Source organism: Echeneis naucrates, chromosome 14 (assembly GCF_900963305.1).
Source record: "Echeneis naucrates chromosome 14, fEcheNa1.1, whole genome shotgun sequence".
Lineage (NCBI taxonomy): Eukaryota > Metazoa > Chordata > Actinopteri > Carangiformes > Echeneidae > Echeneis > Echeneis naucrates.
In genome coordinates this window covers 10,408,487-10,424,796 of record NC_042524.1, presented here as the reverse complement: position 1 = coordinate 10,424,796, position 16,310 = coordinate 10,408,487, and the positions used below count along the sequence as shown (strand labels likewise).

At 42.3% G+C, this 16,310-nt stretch overlaps 1 protein-coding gene and 1 non-coding gene across 2 annotated transcripts; both read right to left on the bottom strand.

The window, feature by feature from the left end:
- Positions 1–569: 569 nt before the first annotated feature.
- Positions 570–3,579, bottom strand: si:dkey-175g6.2 (neurosecretory protein VGF). The gene is made up of 2 exons (XM_029520129.1): positions 3,544–3,579; positions 570–2,617 (listed from the first exon to the last, which is right to left on the bottom strand). Exon 2 carries the CDS (start codon positions 2,586–2,588, stop codon positions 570–572), a length of 2,019 nt encoding a protein of 672 aa, XP_029375989.1. The 5' UTR covers positions 2,589–2,617; positions 3,544–3,579.
- Positions 3,580–13,016: 9,437 nt separating this feature from the next.
- trnah-gug (transfer RNA histidin (anticodon GUG)) lies at positions 13,017–13,088 on the bottom strand. Its single transcript has one exon. It is a non-coding gene; the product is annotated as a tRNA-His (tRNA).
- Positions 13,089–16,310: the final 3,222 nt, after the last annotated feature.

Genomic DNA, 16,310 nt, shown 5'->3' with positions numbered 1-16,310 from the left:
GTTGTTGTTTTTTTAAATATATATGTGTGTAGATAGGAAGTTGTTGACTAGTTTTGTAATGTGTCGTACAGAACATAAAGCAAAGATACAGTGATGTTGTAAACATGGTTCTCTTACAATGGGCACATCTGCTTGTGAACGTGTTAAAATGTAACTATACTGTGTTTGTGTGTGTGTGTGTGTGTGTGTGTGTGTGTGTGTGTCCTATATATCTCTGTATAATGCGCGAGCATCAGAGATTGACCTGAATGGAGCAGACATACACCATGGTATGTTCTGTTTCAAAATGTAAACTGAGCAAGAGGCTGAACATGGTTACCGGGAGCTTCAACTGGGACCCCTCCGTTCTCTCCCTGACCAAGAAAATTAACAAAAATAGAGTGATAAAAACAACATAAATCTAACTTTTTTAACTTCTCAACCTTTAAATTTCCATCAGGCTCAAAACACATATATCCTCTGAGTCTCTCTGAGTCTTTTTCCATCTCTCTTTTAACATTTCTCCAGTTACTGTATATCTATCCACCCTCTGTCAGTCTCTCTGATCTAAAAAATGTCCGAAAAGTCTCTCAATACATTCTGCGCTTCATGTAGATCCTCTCAATAAAGTTCTCCAATTCCTCCTCGCTGTCCAGCTGTGGTACAAGCCCATCTTCCTCATAGTCATCTCCTGGTGTGATTTGTGGGTAATAGTACGGGGGTCGCCTGCCTCTCCTGGGTGTGGTTATTGGTTTTGGGGGAGGTAGGGGTTGGTAGGTCCGTGGGTGAGGAAGGATATAGTTAGAGATATAAGGGGTGAGAGGCAGTCGCGGTGTTGGCTGCTGCCTCCAGCCTTGTCCGCGATTCTTGCCCCCAGCCCTATGCCTGCGCCTTGGGGCCTGGAGGTCAAGCTCCTGGGGGCCAAACGGCTGGTCTCTGGAGGGGGAGAGCTTACCATAGTGTTGTGGTTTGGGATATGGGAAATAAACAGGGTAGTATGCTCGATATGGCTTCTGGTAGTATGGATAGGAGGGAAAGGCTAAAAACTGTTTCTGGGGTTTGTACCAGTAATCAAGCTGCTTCTGAGGCTTGTACCAATATTCCTGCTTGTATGACTTGACTCTGTCCTTGTGCCATTTCTTGTTGGACTTGTTGTACTTATAAGGGGCTTTCTTGGGGTTTTTTGAGGCTGTGTAGTGGTAGATAGGGGGAGCAGCAAGAGGAGGAGGGACCAGAGGCCTGAAGCGTGGGGTGACGGGATTGTTGTTGATTGGCTGCTGTTGCAGTTCTTTCCTTTTCTTCTTCTTCTCCTCCACATCACTAATAATCTCGATCACGTCATCAGCAGGGAGGTGCAGCTTGCTGCTGATCTCAATGAGCCTGTCGATCATTTGCTGGTCCAGATCGTCTTCGTCGGGGAGGATCTCCTCGGACCGCTTGTCCTCGGCAGTGTTGCCAGCAGCTCCCATGCTGCTTTTCTGCCGTGGTTTCATGTAGGACTGTTGCTTTCTCCCCATGTACTGCAGCAGCATGTCAGAGGCGATGTCTGCCAGCCTCTGCTCCTCCTCTCTGGCACGCTCCGCCTCCTCCTGCTGCCGAAGCACCTCCTGTTTCTCTGCGCGCGCTCTCGCCTCCTCTTCCATGTGGGAGAGGCTCTCCTCTTCTTCCTCCACCTCCTCCTCCAGCTCCTCAGCTTCATCCTCAAAGTCATCCATGAAGTTGCCCCCCTTGATGGGTCGGTTGCGCGACTGGTTCTCCTGCCAGTGCAACTTCTTTCCTGCTCGTGCTAGCTGAGTGTTATACGCCTTGTAGCCCTTCAGTGGAGGCAGGATCTCATTATCTTGAAGACCCAAATCAATGTTTTGAAAGTAGCCTCTTATTTTGCGCTGCAGAGATAGGTCATCTCCCTGTGAGTTGGAACTCAATCTGGCATTGTCTAAGGAACTTTCTAAATCCTTTCCATACTGCTCCCCCTCCTCTTCTTCTTCGTCCCTTACCTCTGCGCTATCAGGGGCTGCAGACCAGCCTGGATTCTCCCCTGACCTTGTGCTTTTATCCCCTACTTCTCCTTCCTTTAAATCATCATCCTGAGCAGCTGTCAAATGGCCCACAATTAGCTGTTCAAAAGCCTTATCAGCCCACCGCCCCTCCTTCTCCTCCTCCTCCCCCCTGTCTCCCTCCGTCTGGCCTGTTCTCCTTATCTCGCCATCCTCCAACCTTTCGATGGAGGGCAGCTGCTGAATCTGATTCTCTCCCCAGTCTCTGTTCCTGCTCTCCTGGACTCCACTCTCGCCCGGGTGGTCCAGGGCCTCCAAAAGCACAGCGAGCACCTGCGCGGGGTCCGTCCCTTTATCTGATTGGTTGTCTTGGCCCAGACCCCTGCCCAGGTCTAAGGACATGTTATCAGGGCTGGAGTCACTCCGGGGTGGGGGTGAGAGAAAGGGGGCGAGGCTGTCCTCTTTATGGTCTGTCCGGGTGTGCCCCTCCACCCCTCCCTCCCCTCCCTCACCCCACACGGGGGCGGTGCCAGCCAACTGTGGAGTGACAATGAGCAGGACCAATAGGATCAGGTGGGCTGTGGTCGGGACGTGATGACAGGTCATGACCATACAGAACTGGCAGGAGGGGGGTTAAGCACCTGAAGAAGGAAGGGGCGAAGGCAGAGAGAGAGGGGCAAGAGACATGAGAAATCATTCACATTTCATTCATTGACATTTTTCCTCGGGATTAATGATCACGTGTAAATTCAATGACAAAATGAGTCCATCTGGTTCAAAAATTTTACAGATTTTTTTTTTACATATATTTTTTAAAAATCTCTTAAAAGGTGCCTGGTAAGAAATGAATTTTTTGGATTAGAGCAAACAACCTCTGCCATCAAGAAATTTTGATGACCAGACTCTGAATGTAATTTTTTCACCTTGAAGCCCCCCCCCCCCTCCCACCACCACACACACAAACACACTCACACACAAAAGCAGTTCTCACTGTGAGCAGTTAAAATGAGCACACATCTGAGGACAAAGCACGCACCCAAATGCAGTCTCATGAGCCATTGCAGACGCAACAAAGAAAGTGGCACTCATCTCTTCCTCCTCTGGTATAATATTTAATCCAGTTCTGGGTTTTTTTTTACCGGAAAGTCACATTCTAGTTCATAATATGGTATAAGTTTTGTTTTTTTGGGCTTTTTCTTTTTTTTTTCTTTACATCGCTGGGCGCATCTGGAAACACAGGGATGAAGCTGACCGTGCAAACCAGCCTGACTGTCTGTATAGTTCAAGAAAAATATAATCATTTGCACAGAGATATCGCACCCCCATGAAAGCCGAGTTCTTTTTCTGTCTGCAATCGTACAGTAACCTGGTCGTTCAGGCTGCTCATTATCTTTCCGACGGGCGACTCCATCGACTGAGAATAAAGCACACTTTTGCTTTTTTGATTTTTAACCCTTTTTTTTTGTCTGTTTTAATATCAGATTTAAAGCACAAAACTGCAACTTAGCCAAGCGAAAATGTTGCTTTTTAGCCCTAATTGCTGCTATATTCAAAATAAAAGTCTCACCTCGTCGTCCAAGTCAACCCGAACAAAACGCGCGCACCTGCCATTTTTAAGCGTCTCTTCTTGAAGAATAATGCGCAAACCAGAAATCGGTCCGAGGTCTCTCTCTGTTTTAGCGTCGATTTTTTAAATTTTATTATTTTATTTATTGATTTTTTCGTTTAGTATTCCGTGAATCAAAGATGTCAGCAGGACACTGGACTGAAGACGGAGAGCGCGGGGAAGTCATGCGTAAAGCCGGTGGCTGCGGTCGAAGCTGTTTAACCCTGCGGTCCCTGAACGGTCCATCCAAATTGGAAATGGGCTCGATTAGACATTTTGGCGAAATAAAGCCGTTTTGCAAAAGTGACAAAGGGGGGAGCAGCGAGTGAGAGAGCCGGCTTTGTCCTTGTGCTGTGCTGTTTCTGCTCGGTGGAAGTGGTGGAATGCAGACAAGCGCAAAATTTGGGCAGCACAGCGCAGCGTGCAGCGCAAAAATTTAACTATTTCCATTTTCATAAAATGGACCTGCCAGGTGGGAAACGAAAGAAATCGTCTGTATAAGGTAGCTGGACTCTGTTTACAGCTAAGACTCGGATTTAATTCGAAATTAATACCTGAAAAACGATTCATTAAAATTTTCCTGTAGCTTTAAAAGCCCAACATTTTTTTATTTTAATTTTTTTATTGTTGTTGCTGTACATTGCTGTCTGAAAAATCTCGACCAAAATTTTACAGGAGCTTCTGAGCTGCAGCTGCACACACAAATATTTATTAAATGAATTATCTTTCCATTGTAATGGATTACGTTTTCAATTAAAAATAAAAAGAAAATAACACAAATCTTTGTTTTGGTTATTATATATATATTGGTTCTTCTTATTATTATTCATACTGGCACCTTCATTTATAAAAAGAAACAAATCGTTCCTTTTTAATTGAGTTAAAAATAACAACATTTAAAAGTCACAAGAAAAAAAAATACGAATTTCACCCAAATACCTGAAGTTACACATTGTATTAATTTTTGATTAATTTCAGAGACAGTCTTAGTTCACATCTACTTTACAGTTAGACAACCAACAGTTTCCCAGCTGCAGCAAACAGGTCAATTTTACTGATAAAGTTGGGATTTTTGAAGGAAATTCTACAACTAAAAGAAACCCCTCTCTTCAAATTTTGCTCAAGTGAAATCACAATTTAATAAATGAACAACAACAAGATAGAAAAAAAAAAACTAAGAGCACGACTCCATCTGTAAGATTACTGTGGTTAATGAATTAATGAGATTTCGTGCCACTTACCTTGGGTCCCACTTTGGGGGGTGGGGAAGAGGTGAAACTCACAACGCGGGTAAAGCCAAGATTATTTCATGAATAGTGGATCACCTGAAAGAATTTCTTGTGTTTGTTTCCCCCCACTTCGTCTCTTCAGCCTGTGACCAACATGAAGAAAAAAGGCAAACAAAACTGGCGCGGTTCTTTATTTAGTCGTGTGTCTGTGTGTGTGTGTGTGTGTGTGCGTGTGTGTGTGCGTGTGTGTGTTTGTATGGCAGCAGCAACGGTGCTAATGTACAATTGAGTGAATGTTTTCAGCACCACGATCAGCGCAACTTTATTGTATATACCCTCAGTGGACCACGTGACCCCCCCCCCCCCCACCTCAGCAACACCACCCCCCAGCTGCAGGCAGTGCTGACGTCACTTCCATTGATAAGAATGTTGGTGTGGAGATGGCACTGTGAGTCTAGGCTGGCCCCAGCTGATGAATGAACGGAAATGGCATGAATGAAATAGTACTTTTCCTCAATGAAAGAGAAAATTGTAGCGATAGAGTTGGTGTGCAGCCATTTTCCTCCTAGCACATTAAAGGTTACCCCCCCCCACCCCCTCCCTGCTCCTTCCTTCCCCTGCTTGCTTCAGATTTAGGAGCAGGAAAAATATAGTGACCCCCTTCACAGACTGTCAATTAGGGTCATTTGGTGATGTGCTCCAAAGGATCAATGACTCGCATCTGCAGTCATGCACTCCCGAGCCCGGGTTCTCTTGCAGCCTGGTCACTGACTGAGGTGGCCCTGTTCCTTGTGTTCATTCACAGAACGGTACAATGCGAACAGAGAGACATATTTGTGATGCTGGTACAGGATTTGGTGGGGCTGAGAGTTGGAGGCAGCACAGAATTGAAAACACTTTTCTCTGTCATTTCAGAGACCTTTTCTTTTTCCCACCTTGTCAAATTATCCAAGTCAAATTATTGTCAAGTTAAATTCTTGTGGCTCCACAGGCCGCACTTTGCTGCTCAGTTTCCAGGGAGTGCACAATTTTACACCCAGTATCTCATATCATTTCTTGTTCTTCCTCATCTATCATTGGTACATTGTGTTCTTCGCATTGGTCCTCAATCAGCACTTACTTTCACGTCACAGAGATTTAATGTGTTATTCCTTCATGGAGCTTTAACAAATGATTTTTAACTTTATACCTTCATTTATATTGCAACCGATTAGCTGGAATAAATATTCAAAGAAGAGCATTGTGCTATTTATCCTCATAAAAAAAGACCCTTTGTTGTGGTCATCAAACATAATGGTCTTTGTTTATTTCACATTTGAAAGCTAGCCTTATTTTTTGTTCCTTTGTTTTTTTTCTAAATTATATTTTTTCTTGTTTAAGTGGCATGAATTACAGAGAGGGCACACCAAAATTAAAAAACATCAAGCAAGTGCCAAATGACTAATCAGGGCAGTTTACAATGTAATGAACTGAGGAAGGAAAACTGGGTATTAAATCAGGAATCTGATTGTGAGATGTCATAATTATTTAGACGTTGATTCTTGGTTCGTGCAATTAATCAAGTTTTAAATGATGTTTCCATGGGGTTAGGTAAAATCATATGTCCAAATGTTTGGCTCTAATATATTGTGCATAAGTGACACTAAAGCGTGTGTATCCTCACCCACATGTGCACCTATACTTTACTATACTCCAAAACATTTAAAAACGTTTCCTTTTCACAAAAGCCTTTGGTTAATATGTGTGCTGCAGCTATAAGGAAGGTGTAGAAGTCTACCTGAAGTTTTTACTCTCATTAGTCCTGCTACAAACGTCAGCATATCAAAGGTTTCTCTTCAGTAAACAACTCTGGGTGACAGAGGGATTCTCCGATTTGTGTCATAATGTCCATACAGTTTCTCACTGCATCAAGGCTTTTATAGACAGGTGTGTTTGTTTGTGTGTGTGTGTGTGTGTGTGTGTGTGTGTGTATTTTTTCTTTGTGTGCGTTGTAATGTGTCAACAATTGTACTGTGTGTTGTACTAAGTGAGTAACCACACACAGGATATTATTATTGGATATTAGCTGCAGATATCAGTTACTTGAGGCCAACTGTATTGAGTCATTGTTGTGTGGCTGATTCAAAATAACACTCTATACTAATGTGAATGTTTGATTCGTGATATTTTCTTACATGATCAGATGATCGCATAATGAACAGCCAAGCATACATTTCATTGAAGTCTTTGATGTCTCATTTTTAGGAGATTTTTAAGCTAATCAAAGACATAAAGATAAATGTACAAAAATAAAATATTTCCCCTGCAGCAGCGATGCATGCCAGTGTTCCTGCATGCTCACTCTACCTGAAAAATAAAACGGTGCTTTATGCCAGTGGTGAGGCAAGGTTTGTATTTCAGGTCTCTGTGTACAAACGTGTGTTTTGTGTTAGCAGACGACATATGCACACATCAAATGAAGTTGTAATTTGTTACGATGGCTCGAGGCACCACATAACCTCTGTTTGATTAGATTTAGTGTGCGAGGGATTGTCTACTGCAGAATGCAGATTGTTTGCAGGGCACTCATGTTATTGTGTGTGTGTGTGTGAGTACGTGTATGTATCTGTGTTGAAATGCTCGATGGCAGCAGAAGGCTCAAAGAGGTAAGCATGGAGCCGGAGGGGAGATGCTGATATAACGGTCTGGCATTATCATCTGCCACTCAGCATTAGTTGGCCCCTTACCCTCACTCCATGTCCGCACCCCCGCACTGACTCACTCTGTGCCGCCTGCCTGGCCACTCACATAGATTAACACTGTTTGCATTTAATGGAGAAGACACACACATACACCCCTCACTGTAATAGTTCCATTTCTCCCTCAGTTATGCACTCTGTCTCTCTCTCACGCACAGACACACGAATAGAGAGAAATCCACATCCCCCCCCTCTTGCTGTAATATACATTAGAGACAAATGAACCTCTGAGAGAGGCTGGGGCATGTTGCCACCGATGGTTCCCTGTGCAAACTGCTAAGACAAGAAGCAGTGACTGCGGATGGCCTTTTGTTCCATTTAATTAACTTTCTCTTACTCACTGTTGCTATTGGACTGCAGGTTTGTCAGGCAGGGCTGTCAAATCGACATCCTTCAAACAAGGGAAGATAGTGAACGATGAATTCCCTGATTTTCACTGGCATTTTGGCTGCGATAATGGTAATACAGGGTAAGGGGAATCTTCCAGCAAGTGTGCTAATGCAGCTCCCTCACACAGCTCGGCGTTTCTACCTGAAAGTGATAAAATAGAGCTCATTATTAGCATTAGCTTTTCCGCCCACGCCTCTTTGTCAAGGGAGGGAAGGACAAGTAATTGCACCATAAGGTTCCTACAACACAATGCTTTGGAGGGAATTGATGATGTGTGCAGGACCCTTGCACCCACACAATAATCTACAGTTTCAGCTGGGCTTTCTTTGTCCTGCATATATCCTTTTCAAGTTTGATGCCCAAGGCAATTTCTGAACTACATTCTGTCTATGATTACACTAAATAATAGGATTCTTCTCCCAACCAACCATCCGGCAATCAAGCAAAATTGTGTTCAGATACAGGAACAAAGAAAAGATTGTTTTTGGCTTAGATATATAGATAGGAATGCATTCACTGACCACTTTATTGGGTACACTGGCCTTAATTCTTTGTAGCGTAGATGCAAAGAGGTGCTGGAAACAGGGATCAGAAATTTTGGTCCATATAAACGTGATGGGATCATTGATTTCTGCTCTGTGATACAGTGAATCATCATCCTGGAAGTAGCTGCTGACACAAAGGGATGGACACAGCCAGCAACTATACTCAAGCAGCTCTTTGGTGTTTAAAGGATGATCAGATCCAAAGTACGGCAACAAAATGTCCCCCAGGCTATCACACCGCAAGCAGCAGCCTGAATTGTTGATACAACATAGGATGGATCCATGTTTTCGTGTTGTTTGAAACAAATTCTTACTGAACAATCCCTCACGCGCACCCCTGCATTTATTCTCAAACCTGTCTGTTTGTTCTTAAAAGAACAGATGTACCTAATAAAGTTGCAGGAGTTTATTTTCAAGATCAAAGCCCAACAATTTTTACCCTCTCGCTTACTCGGTGACTCAAAAGTATGTTCACGTCAGAAACTGCAGCGCCGTTTAACACGACAACATCTGTTCTACTTGTTGAGACTTGGTTGTTGATGTTATGTTGTGCTGTTATATCGTTTTTTGAATGGTTCAGCAGCTGTGTTTACATCTGGAAAGTGATGTGTTAGAACAGACTGACAGAAATATGACTTCTTACAATTGGTATCTAATTAGTAGCCCTTAAAACCTACACATCTCTCTCACTGATGGATGATTGTGCTGCAACTGAGGCAGAATTTTTAAATGGACAGTGCGCGTTAAATCAACTCTGTCTCACTGACTGACTCATTAGCAAATTCTAGCTGTTGCGACACCATGTTATAAAATTAAGAACATAAAACTTCTATGCTAAAATGCTCATCTTCAGTGTAATTAATCAAGGCGTTATTGTGAACCTCACAGAATATTAAAGTGGGAAAACAGAGTATGTGATGTGGGCAGCGGCTGTAATAACTACAATGAGCTTTGACACCAGAGATATGTCAACGTCTTGATTATGGATGTATTAGCTCTTCAGTATTATTAACTACGTTACATTTCCAAAAGGATGCAGCAGGCAGCATTAAATATGTTTGGTCTCTTTAAACCTGTGCTATAGCATGTTGGAAAATTTGACTATGTGGGAAAAGAAAAAGTTGCTGAAATGACAGAGAAAGGTGTTTTGAGTTTTGTGCTGCCTCCAACTCTTGGCCCCACTAAATCCTGTACCAGCATCACAAATATGTCTCTCTGTTCGCATTGTACCGTTCTGTGAATGAACATCATCCCCTCATAAGTAATCTGTGAAAGGTTAACATCTCAGACTTGATGAATATGGTCTTAAAAGTAATATTTGGATCTATGGGCCAATATAAATGATGTAAAAGAATAAGCTTTGAACAGCCAAAAGTCTACTGCATAAATTAGGCCTGTAGGAAGAGTTATGGTTGGGGGCGATGAACCTCTTGGGAAGTGGATGCTGTGAGAATAATGTGTGCGCATAGTGGTGATTGTCTGCTACTCAGAAATTATTTACCCCCCCTCCCCCGAATATTAGCTGTAAAATGTGCATTGCAACCTTTGAGAAACTGGTGGCATCGGTGACGGATGGCGGCAAGAAGCAGGCGATGAATTTGAGGTTGATGAGGCGACTCATATCAGAGCGTGCGACATCAGCGCTCACCATCAATCTCTCCGCCTCACCCCTGTAGAAATCTGGCACATGCATCAGCAAGCACACTACTGAAAATGAATGGGACCCAACCCCTTACAATACACGCACACAGTGAGGCAATGCTGCACATTCAAAGCCTCATGACAAGACATTCTGCCAGCAGCCAGTTGCCTCAGACGTACTACAGTAGCACTGAGCAAGAGAGTTTATTAGAATAAGCACTTGCATCCGCAAGTGAACAACGATGGCACTAGACTGTGCATGTATTGGCAGGGAAGCCACACTTCACCACAAAATGCCAAATTTCGAAACCCATGCGTGCACCCACTGTGCATTGTTGAGGTGTGGTCACGTTCATTACGGCACGATTGTGCTCATCTACTCCTGCTGCAACAACAGCCTCTATGTTCTGTTGTCGTCAGTGAGCTACGCAAAATGCATGGCTTAGTGTGTTGGTGGTCATTCATTGATCCTTGCCTCCATCACTGAGAATATAATTTATTTTTTCTCTTCCATTTTCATTGGTTTAGTTTTCAAAGCTTTTCGAAAATGTTAACTAAATGTGTGTCAAAGATTACATAGGCATAATGAATATGGAAGTGAATGGTTGTGATGAACTAGAGAAGTATGTTATTACTAAAACAGCTGTTATTATTACAACATTCAACCTTATCACGTTATAATAAGAAACACTTCACTGTATTAACGACGAAGACCACATCAGATTACAATGCGACAACCTCAGTTGTTACTTGTGTTTTCGCTGAAGAAATGGTGTGGTGAGAACAAACTGAGGAATACGGCTCATTTACAGGATTTAATGATGTTTGACTTGCTTGGATTGAGACACGAAAAGTTGCTGTTGGTATTTTTCATTAAAAGGATTTGTCCTCTGAGCTGGAGAAATAACACTGGTCTCAGTTTGTTGTTTGTGTTGCCATGTCTCAAACCAAGTATGAAACAGAAATTAGCTCCAACACTAACTGTTTTCCCACTGAAGGATTTTTCTGCCAACCCAAAGTTTGGTTGTCTGTGTTCCACTTTCAGTTTTTATGTACTGTACTGTAGACCTAATGCAAAAAAAGCACAGGCAGACTGGCGATACCCTGAGAAAGACGAACAGATGGAAAGAAAAGCCCTCCGAACTCCTCATTAAATATGAAAACTGATATTGGTTATCAGCTGATTAGCTGATAAGGGCGCTATAGGATATGTAGCTCCATCATAATTATGGCTCATGCAAACAAAATGGGACAATGTTTTTATATTCTTCTCCAAGTTTCATATTCTAAACTTTAATATGCAATGTTACATTATTATTAAACCAACGTTTTAATTATATATTAAATATATACAATGCTTATTTTGAAGGGACAAACATGACCTGTGCTGTGTGTGTCACAGTGAAGAACAACACACCCTATTTTATTATTCAGCCAGTGGACAGCTGTTTCCATTGGTAGATGCCTTGATAAGTGTATTGTGCAGATTTATTGACACTGACAGAAAGAGCAACAACAGGTTTGCTGTGGTATTATAAGAATATCAGGGGGCCAAGATATAAAAGAAATGGATTGCGTTTTGATATGAGCAAGGAAGCCGGCCTCCAGTTAATACAATTGCAATCGCAACCTGATGATATCGCAGCAAAATAGGGCATGTTCACTTGAGGTGTCAGGGTGAAGGAAATTATCATGATTAATGCAGGGTTATGACTAAGCAGGAATGTAATCAGTCTGTTGCTTGTTAATCATTATCTCTACCTGATTAATTTTGGCTCAAGATTTAAAATAAGATATCAAGCTTCATTGTGTTGGGCGAAGACCTTGAGACTTTTCATGGAGCCCGTCAACAAACGATTCATCAAATGATGAGCTGTGATTCTGCGAGGCAGTGATGCAGCACTAGCAGTTGGAAACTTGTACTAAATTGGACGTGATAATGACAACATTATTTGTGTGGACAGTTTATCAAAGTGCTTAAGATTCTTCACAGCGAAACCTCACGTTTTACCTATCCCGCAGCGGTGAGCATTTTGTTTGTTGTCCTTACAGTGTCATATATTTCAACTCTAGCCATGACAAGCTAACGATTAACCCAAGCTAGCCAGGAGTCAAACCCAGAAACTTCTAATCCATAGCTAGGTGCTTTATCCATTGTGCTACTAGCCTGGACTTGTTGAGCTCAGGGAAAGCTCAGCGTATCCTATAATTGCCACTGTCTATCATGAAATTGCATTGTAATCTAAAATATTTCACTACTGCTTTTTGCCATGACCCAGAGTCGAAACAGGACAGCTGAGGCCACAGCGCAGAGTGGGTTAGGGTTAGGGTTAGGGCTAACCCTAACACTATACGATTACAGCTGTTGGGTGTTTCAAAATGTTTTGCTTGTTACATATTTCAGCTCTTATAGTTGGGACGCCAAAAGTTTCTGGAATTTACTCCCGAGGGCTAAAAGGCAGTCAATTTCAAGTCTAACCTATTTGTCGCTGTTAAATGATTTCTCCACAAACCAGTACTTTAAAGTCAACATCATCAGAAAGTACATAAAACACCTCAGAAGGCTGGAGGACAGTTTTGCATGAAGGATTCAGAAAGCTTTTTGCAATTCAGCCAATGCATTTAGATATGTTGTGTGACAATAAGGACTTTTGTGGCAGATATTGAACACAGTTTGACTCAAATTCAGGTTTGTCAGCCATATAGTTCAGCTGCTTGGGATGCTAGAGGTCACTCATGTTTTTAGTTAGTGTTATCCATTGTGCCACTAGCCCTGTGATAGGTTATGGAGGAAAAGCTGTGGGCATCGCGTACTTGCCAATATAGGTCTTTAAATTGCATTCTGTCATGAGCAACAGGAACCAGAGCAATACTAAAGCATTCCAACATCTTGCCGTGACCCGGATTCGAACCAGGGTTGCTGCGACCACAACGCAGAGTACTGACCACTATACGATCACAGCTCTTTGGTTTTGAAAATTGTTCTGCTTATCATAAATTTTAACTGCATTACATGGTCTGCCAAAGGTCACTCGAGTCTATTCCAAAAGGCTTACGTCAATGTGTGATAAAAGGCAGTCAATTTCAAGGCTGACGTGTTCATCACAGTTGAACATTTTCTCCACAAATAAATATTTTCTATAGAACTAATATCATCAGAATGTACATAAAGCTGGCTGGAAGCCAGGTTTCAGCAGTCTTTTCTCCTATGTTGACAGGCAATGCAATCATTGCATTTTGAAATATTGTGTGGAACGAAAGACTTTCAAAGTGGACATAGACCGCAGTTTGGTTCAGATGGCAAGTTAAAGGTTATACTGTGCTAGCAATGAGTCAAATCTAGAATCTTCTGATCTGTACTCACACACGTTATCCATTGCACCACTAACCCTACAGGCAGGTAAACCATAAAAAGCTGAGGGAACCCTGTGAATGCCTTTATATGTCATAAAATTGAATTTTGCCATCAGCTACAGTCAAACACAGCAAGAAACACAGTGAGAACCCAGTCTAGACCACTGTTGTTTCTTGCCATGACCCAGATCCAAACCGGGATTGCTGCGGTTGTTTACTGTCCACTTGCCCTTCAAAGCACAGCCAGAACTTTCAAATTTTGATTTTGGTTTTTATTGGTGGTTATGCTAATATCTAGTGACTTCCAAAACTTATGCACCACAATATCAGCAAGACCAACTCACTAATAATGAGGAGAATATTTCCGTCACTGTTGCTGAGTGGGATCCTAGTTTTTAGTAAATTGTTTCCTAACATAGTTTTGTTTAATTTTCCTTTTTGTGTTTTTTAGCTGACTGTTGTAACAATCAACATAAAAGCAATTACTCACTGGCTCCCATTCTTAGTCACCATTGACGTAACTGTACCTACGCACTTTGGTCTACAGAGCAGTGTCATCATAAGTTTTATTCATACATTGTGTTGGAAATGTGCCGGTTTAGTGTAAAATGGAAGACCAAAGAAGGAACAGACAGCATCTTACCGTGACCCCGATTCAAACCTGGGTTGCTGTGGCCATAGCGCAGAGTACTAACCACTATACCATCACCTCTGTTCGATTGAACAACCTGCTCTGGGAGTTACACAGTTTGATTGCATGTGGTATGGCTGCAAAAGGTTCCTCAAGTTCACTCCCAAGGGCTTAGCTCAATGCGTGATGAAGACAGTCAATGCCAAGGCTAACCTGTCTCCCACTGTTGGACATTTTCTCCACAAACAAATGCTTTCAATAAAATCAATACGGTTACAAAGTGCGTAAAACTGTTGCAACAGCTGGAGGACAGATATAATGTTGGACTCAGAAGGCTCTTTGCCTACGGCAGTTTAGACATTGCATCTAGATAGTGAAAATGACTTTTACAGTGGACATAGACTCTCAGTTTGGTTCAAAGTTAGGGCTTCTGGCAATGACAAGTTAAAGATTAAACCAAGCTAGCCAGGAGTCAAACCTAGAAACTTCCGATCCCTAGTCTGAGGGGTTATCCGTTGTGCCACTAGCCCTGTGATACTGCTTTTAGGGAAAGCCGATTGTATCCTATAATTGTCACTGTATATCATGAAATTGCATTCTTTAATGAGCAACAGGAACCAAAAAAAACAAAAAACAAAAACAGCTCACTTCTGCTTCTTTTTGCCATGACCCAGAGGCGCTGCTGAGGCCACAGCGCAGAGTGGGTTAGGGTTAGGGTTAGGGCTAACCCTAACACTATACGATTACAGCTGTTCGGTGTTTCAAAATGTTTTGCTTGTTACATATTTCAGCTCTTATAGTTGGGACGCCAAAGGTTTCTGGAATTTACTCCCGAGGGCTTACGTCAATGTGTGATAAAAGGCAGTCAATTTCAAGTCTAACCTATTTGTCACTGTTAAATGATTTCTCCACAAACCAGTACTTTAAAGTCAACATCATCAGAAAGTACATAAAACACCTCAGAAGGCTGGACGACAGTTTTGCATGAAGGATTCAGAAAGCTTTTTGCAATTCAGCCAATGCATTTAGATATGTTGTGTGACAATAAGGACTTTTGTGGCAGATATTGAACACAGTTTGACTCAAATTCAGGTCCTCTGGCTGTAACGAGCTATAGATTAAAGCAAGCTAGTTTGGAGTCAAAACTAGACACTTCAGATCCGGAGTCAGCTGCATTAGCCATTGCACCACTAGCCCTGCTTCAGGCAGGCTGTGAGACGCTGAGCTCATCTTGTAATTGCCATTATATGTCATGAAATTGTATTCTTTCATGAGCAAAAAGAACCAAACCAAAAGCAGACCTCCTCTTACCATGACCTGGATTCAAACGAGGGTTACTGCAGCCACATTGCAGAGTACTAACTACTATACAATCATGGCTGTTTGTCAGCCTTATCATATAGTTCAGCTGCTTGGGATGCTAGAGGTCACTCAAGTTTTTAAGGAATCAGCAGTCTTTTCTCGTATGTTGAGAGGCACATAAATCATTTCACTTCGAAATATTGTGTGGAGCAAAGCACTTTTACAGTGGACATAGACTGCAGTTTGGTTCAAATCCAGAGCTTTTGGCTCTGACAAGTTGGAGATTAAACTGAGATAGTCAGGAGTCAAAACTAGAATCTTCTGATCTGTAGTCAGACACATTTTCACTTGTACCACTAGCCCTGTGATGTCTTTGAGGAAAAGCTGTGGCCATTCTGTAATTGCCAATACATGTCATGAAATTGCATTCTGTCATGAGCAACAGGAAGCAAAACACAGAAAGAACAGTGCTGCTGTTTCTTGCTGTGACCCAGATTCAAACCAGGGTTGCTGTGGCCGAGTACTAACCACTATACAGTCACGGATCTTCGGTTGCACCAAATGTTTTGCTTGTTACATATTTCAGCTGTTATAGTTGGGATGCCAAAAGTTTCTGGAGTCTATTCCCAAGGCCTTACGTCAATGTGTGATAAAAGGCAGTCAATTTCAAGTCTAACCTATTTGTCACTGTTAAATGATTTCTCCACAAACCAGAACCAAAACTACACCACTATCACTTGCTGTGACCCAGAGTTGAACCTGGGATGCTGTTACCACAATGCAGAGTATTAACCACAACACAATCACAGCAAGTTGGGCCAGGAACTTGTTATGGTTGTTACATAGTTTCATTGCAGGTAGGACGGCTACAAAAGGTTTCTTCCCAAGGGCTTAGTTC

Bases quoted from the DNA above. Each gene is read 5' to 3' on its own strand.
- si:dkey-175g6.2 (XM_029520129.1), bottom strand. From the start codon at position 2,588: ATGGTCATGACCTGTCATCACGTCCCGACCACAGCCCACCTGATCCTA.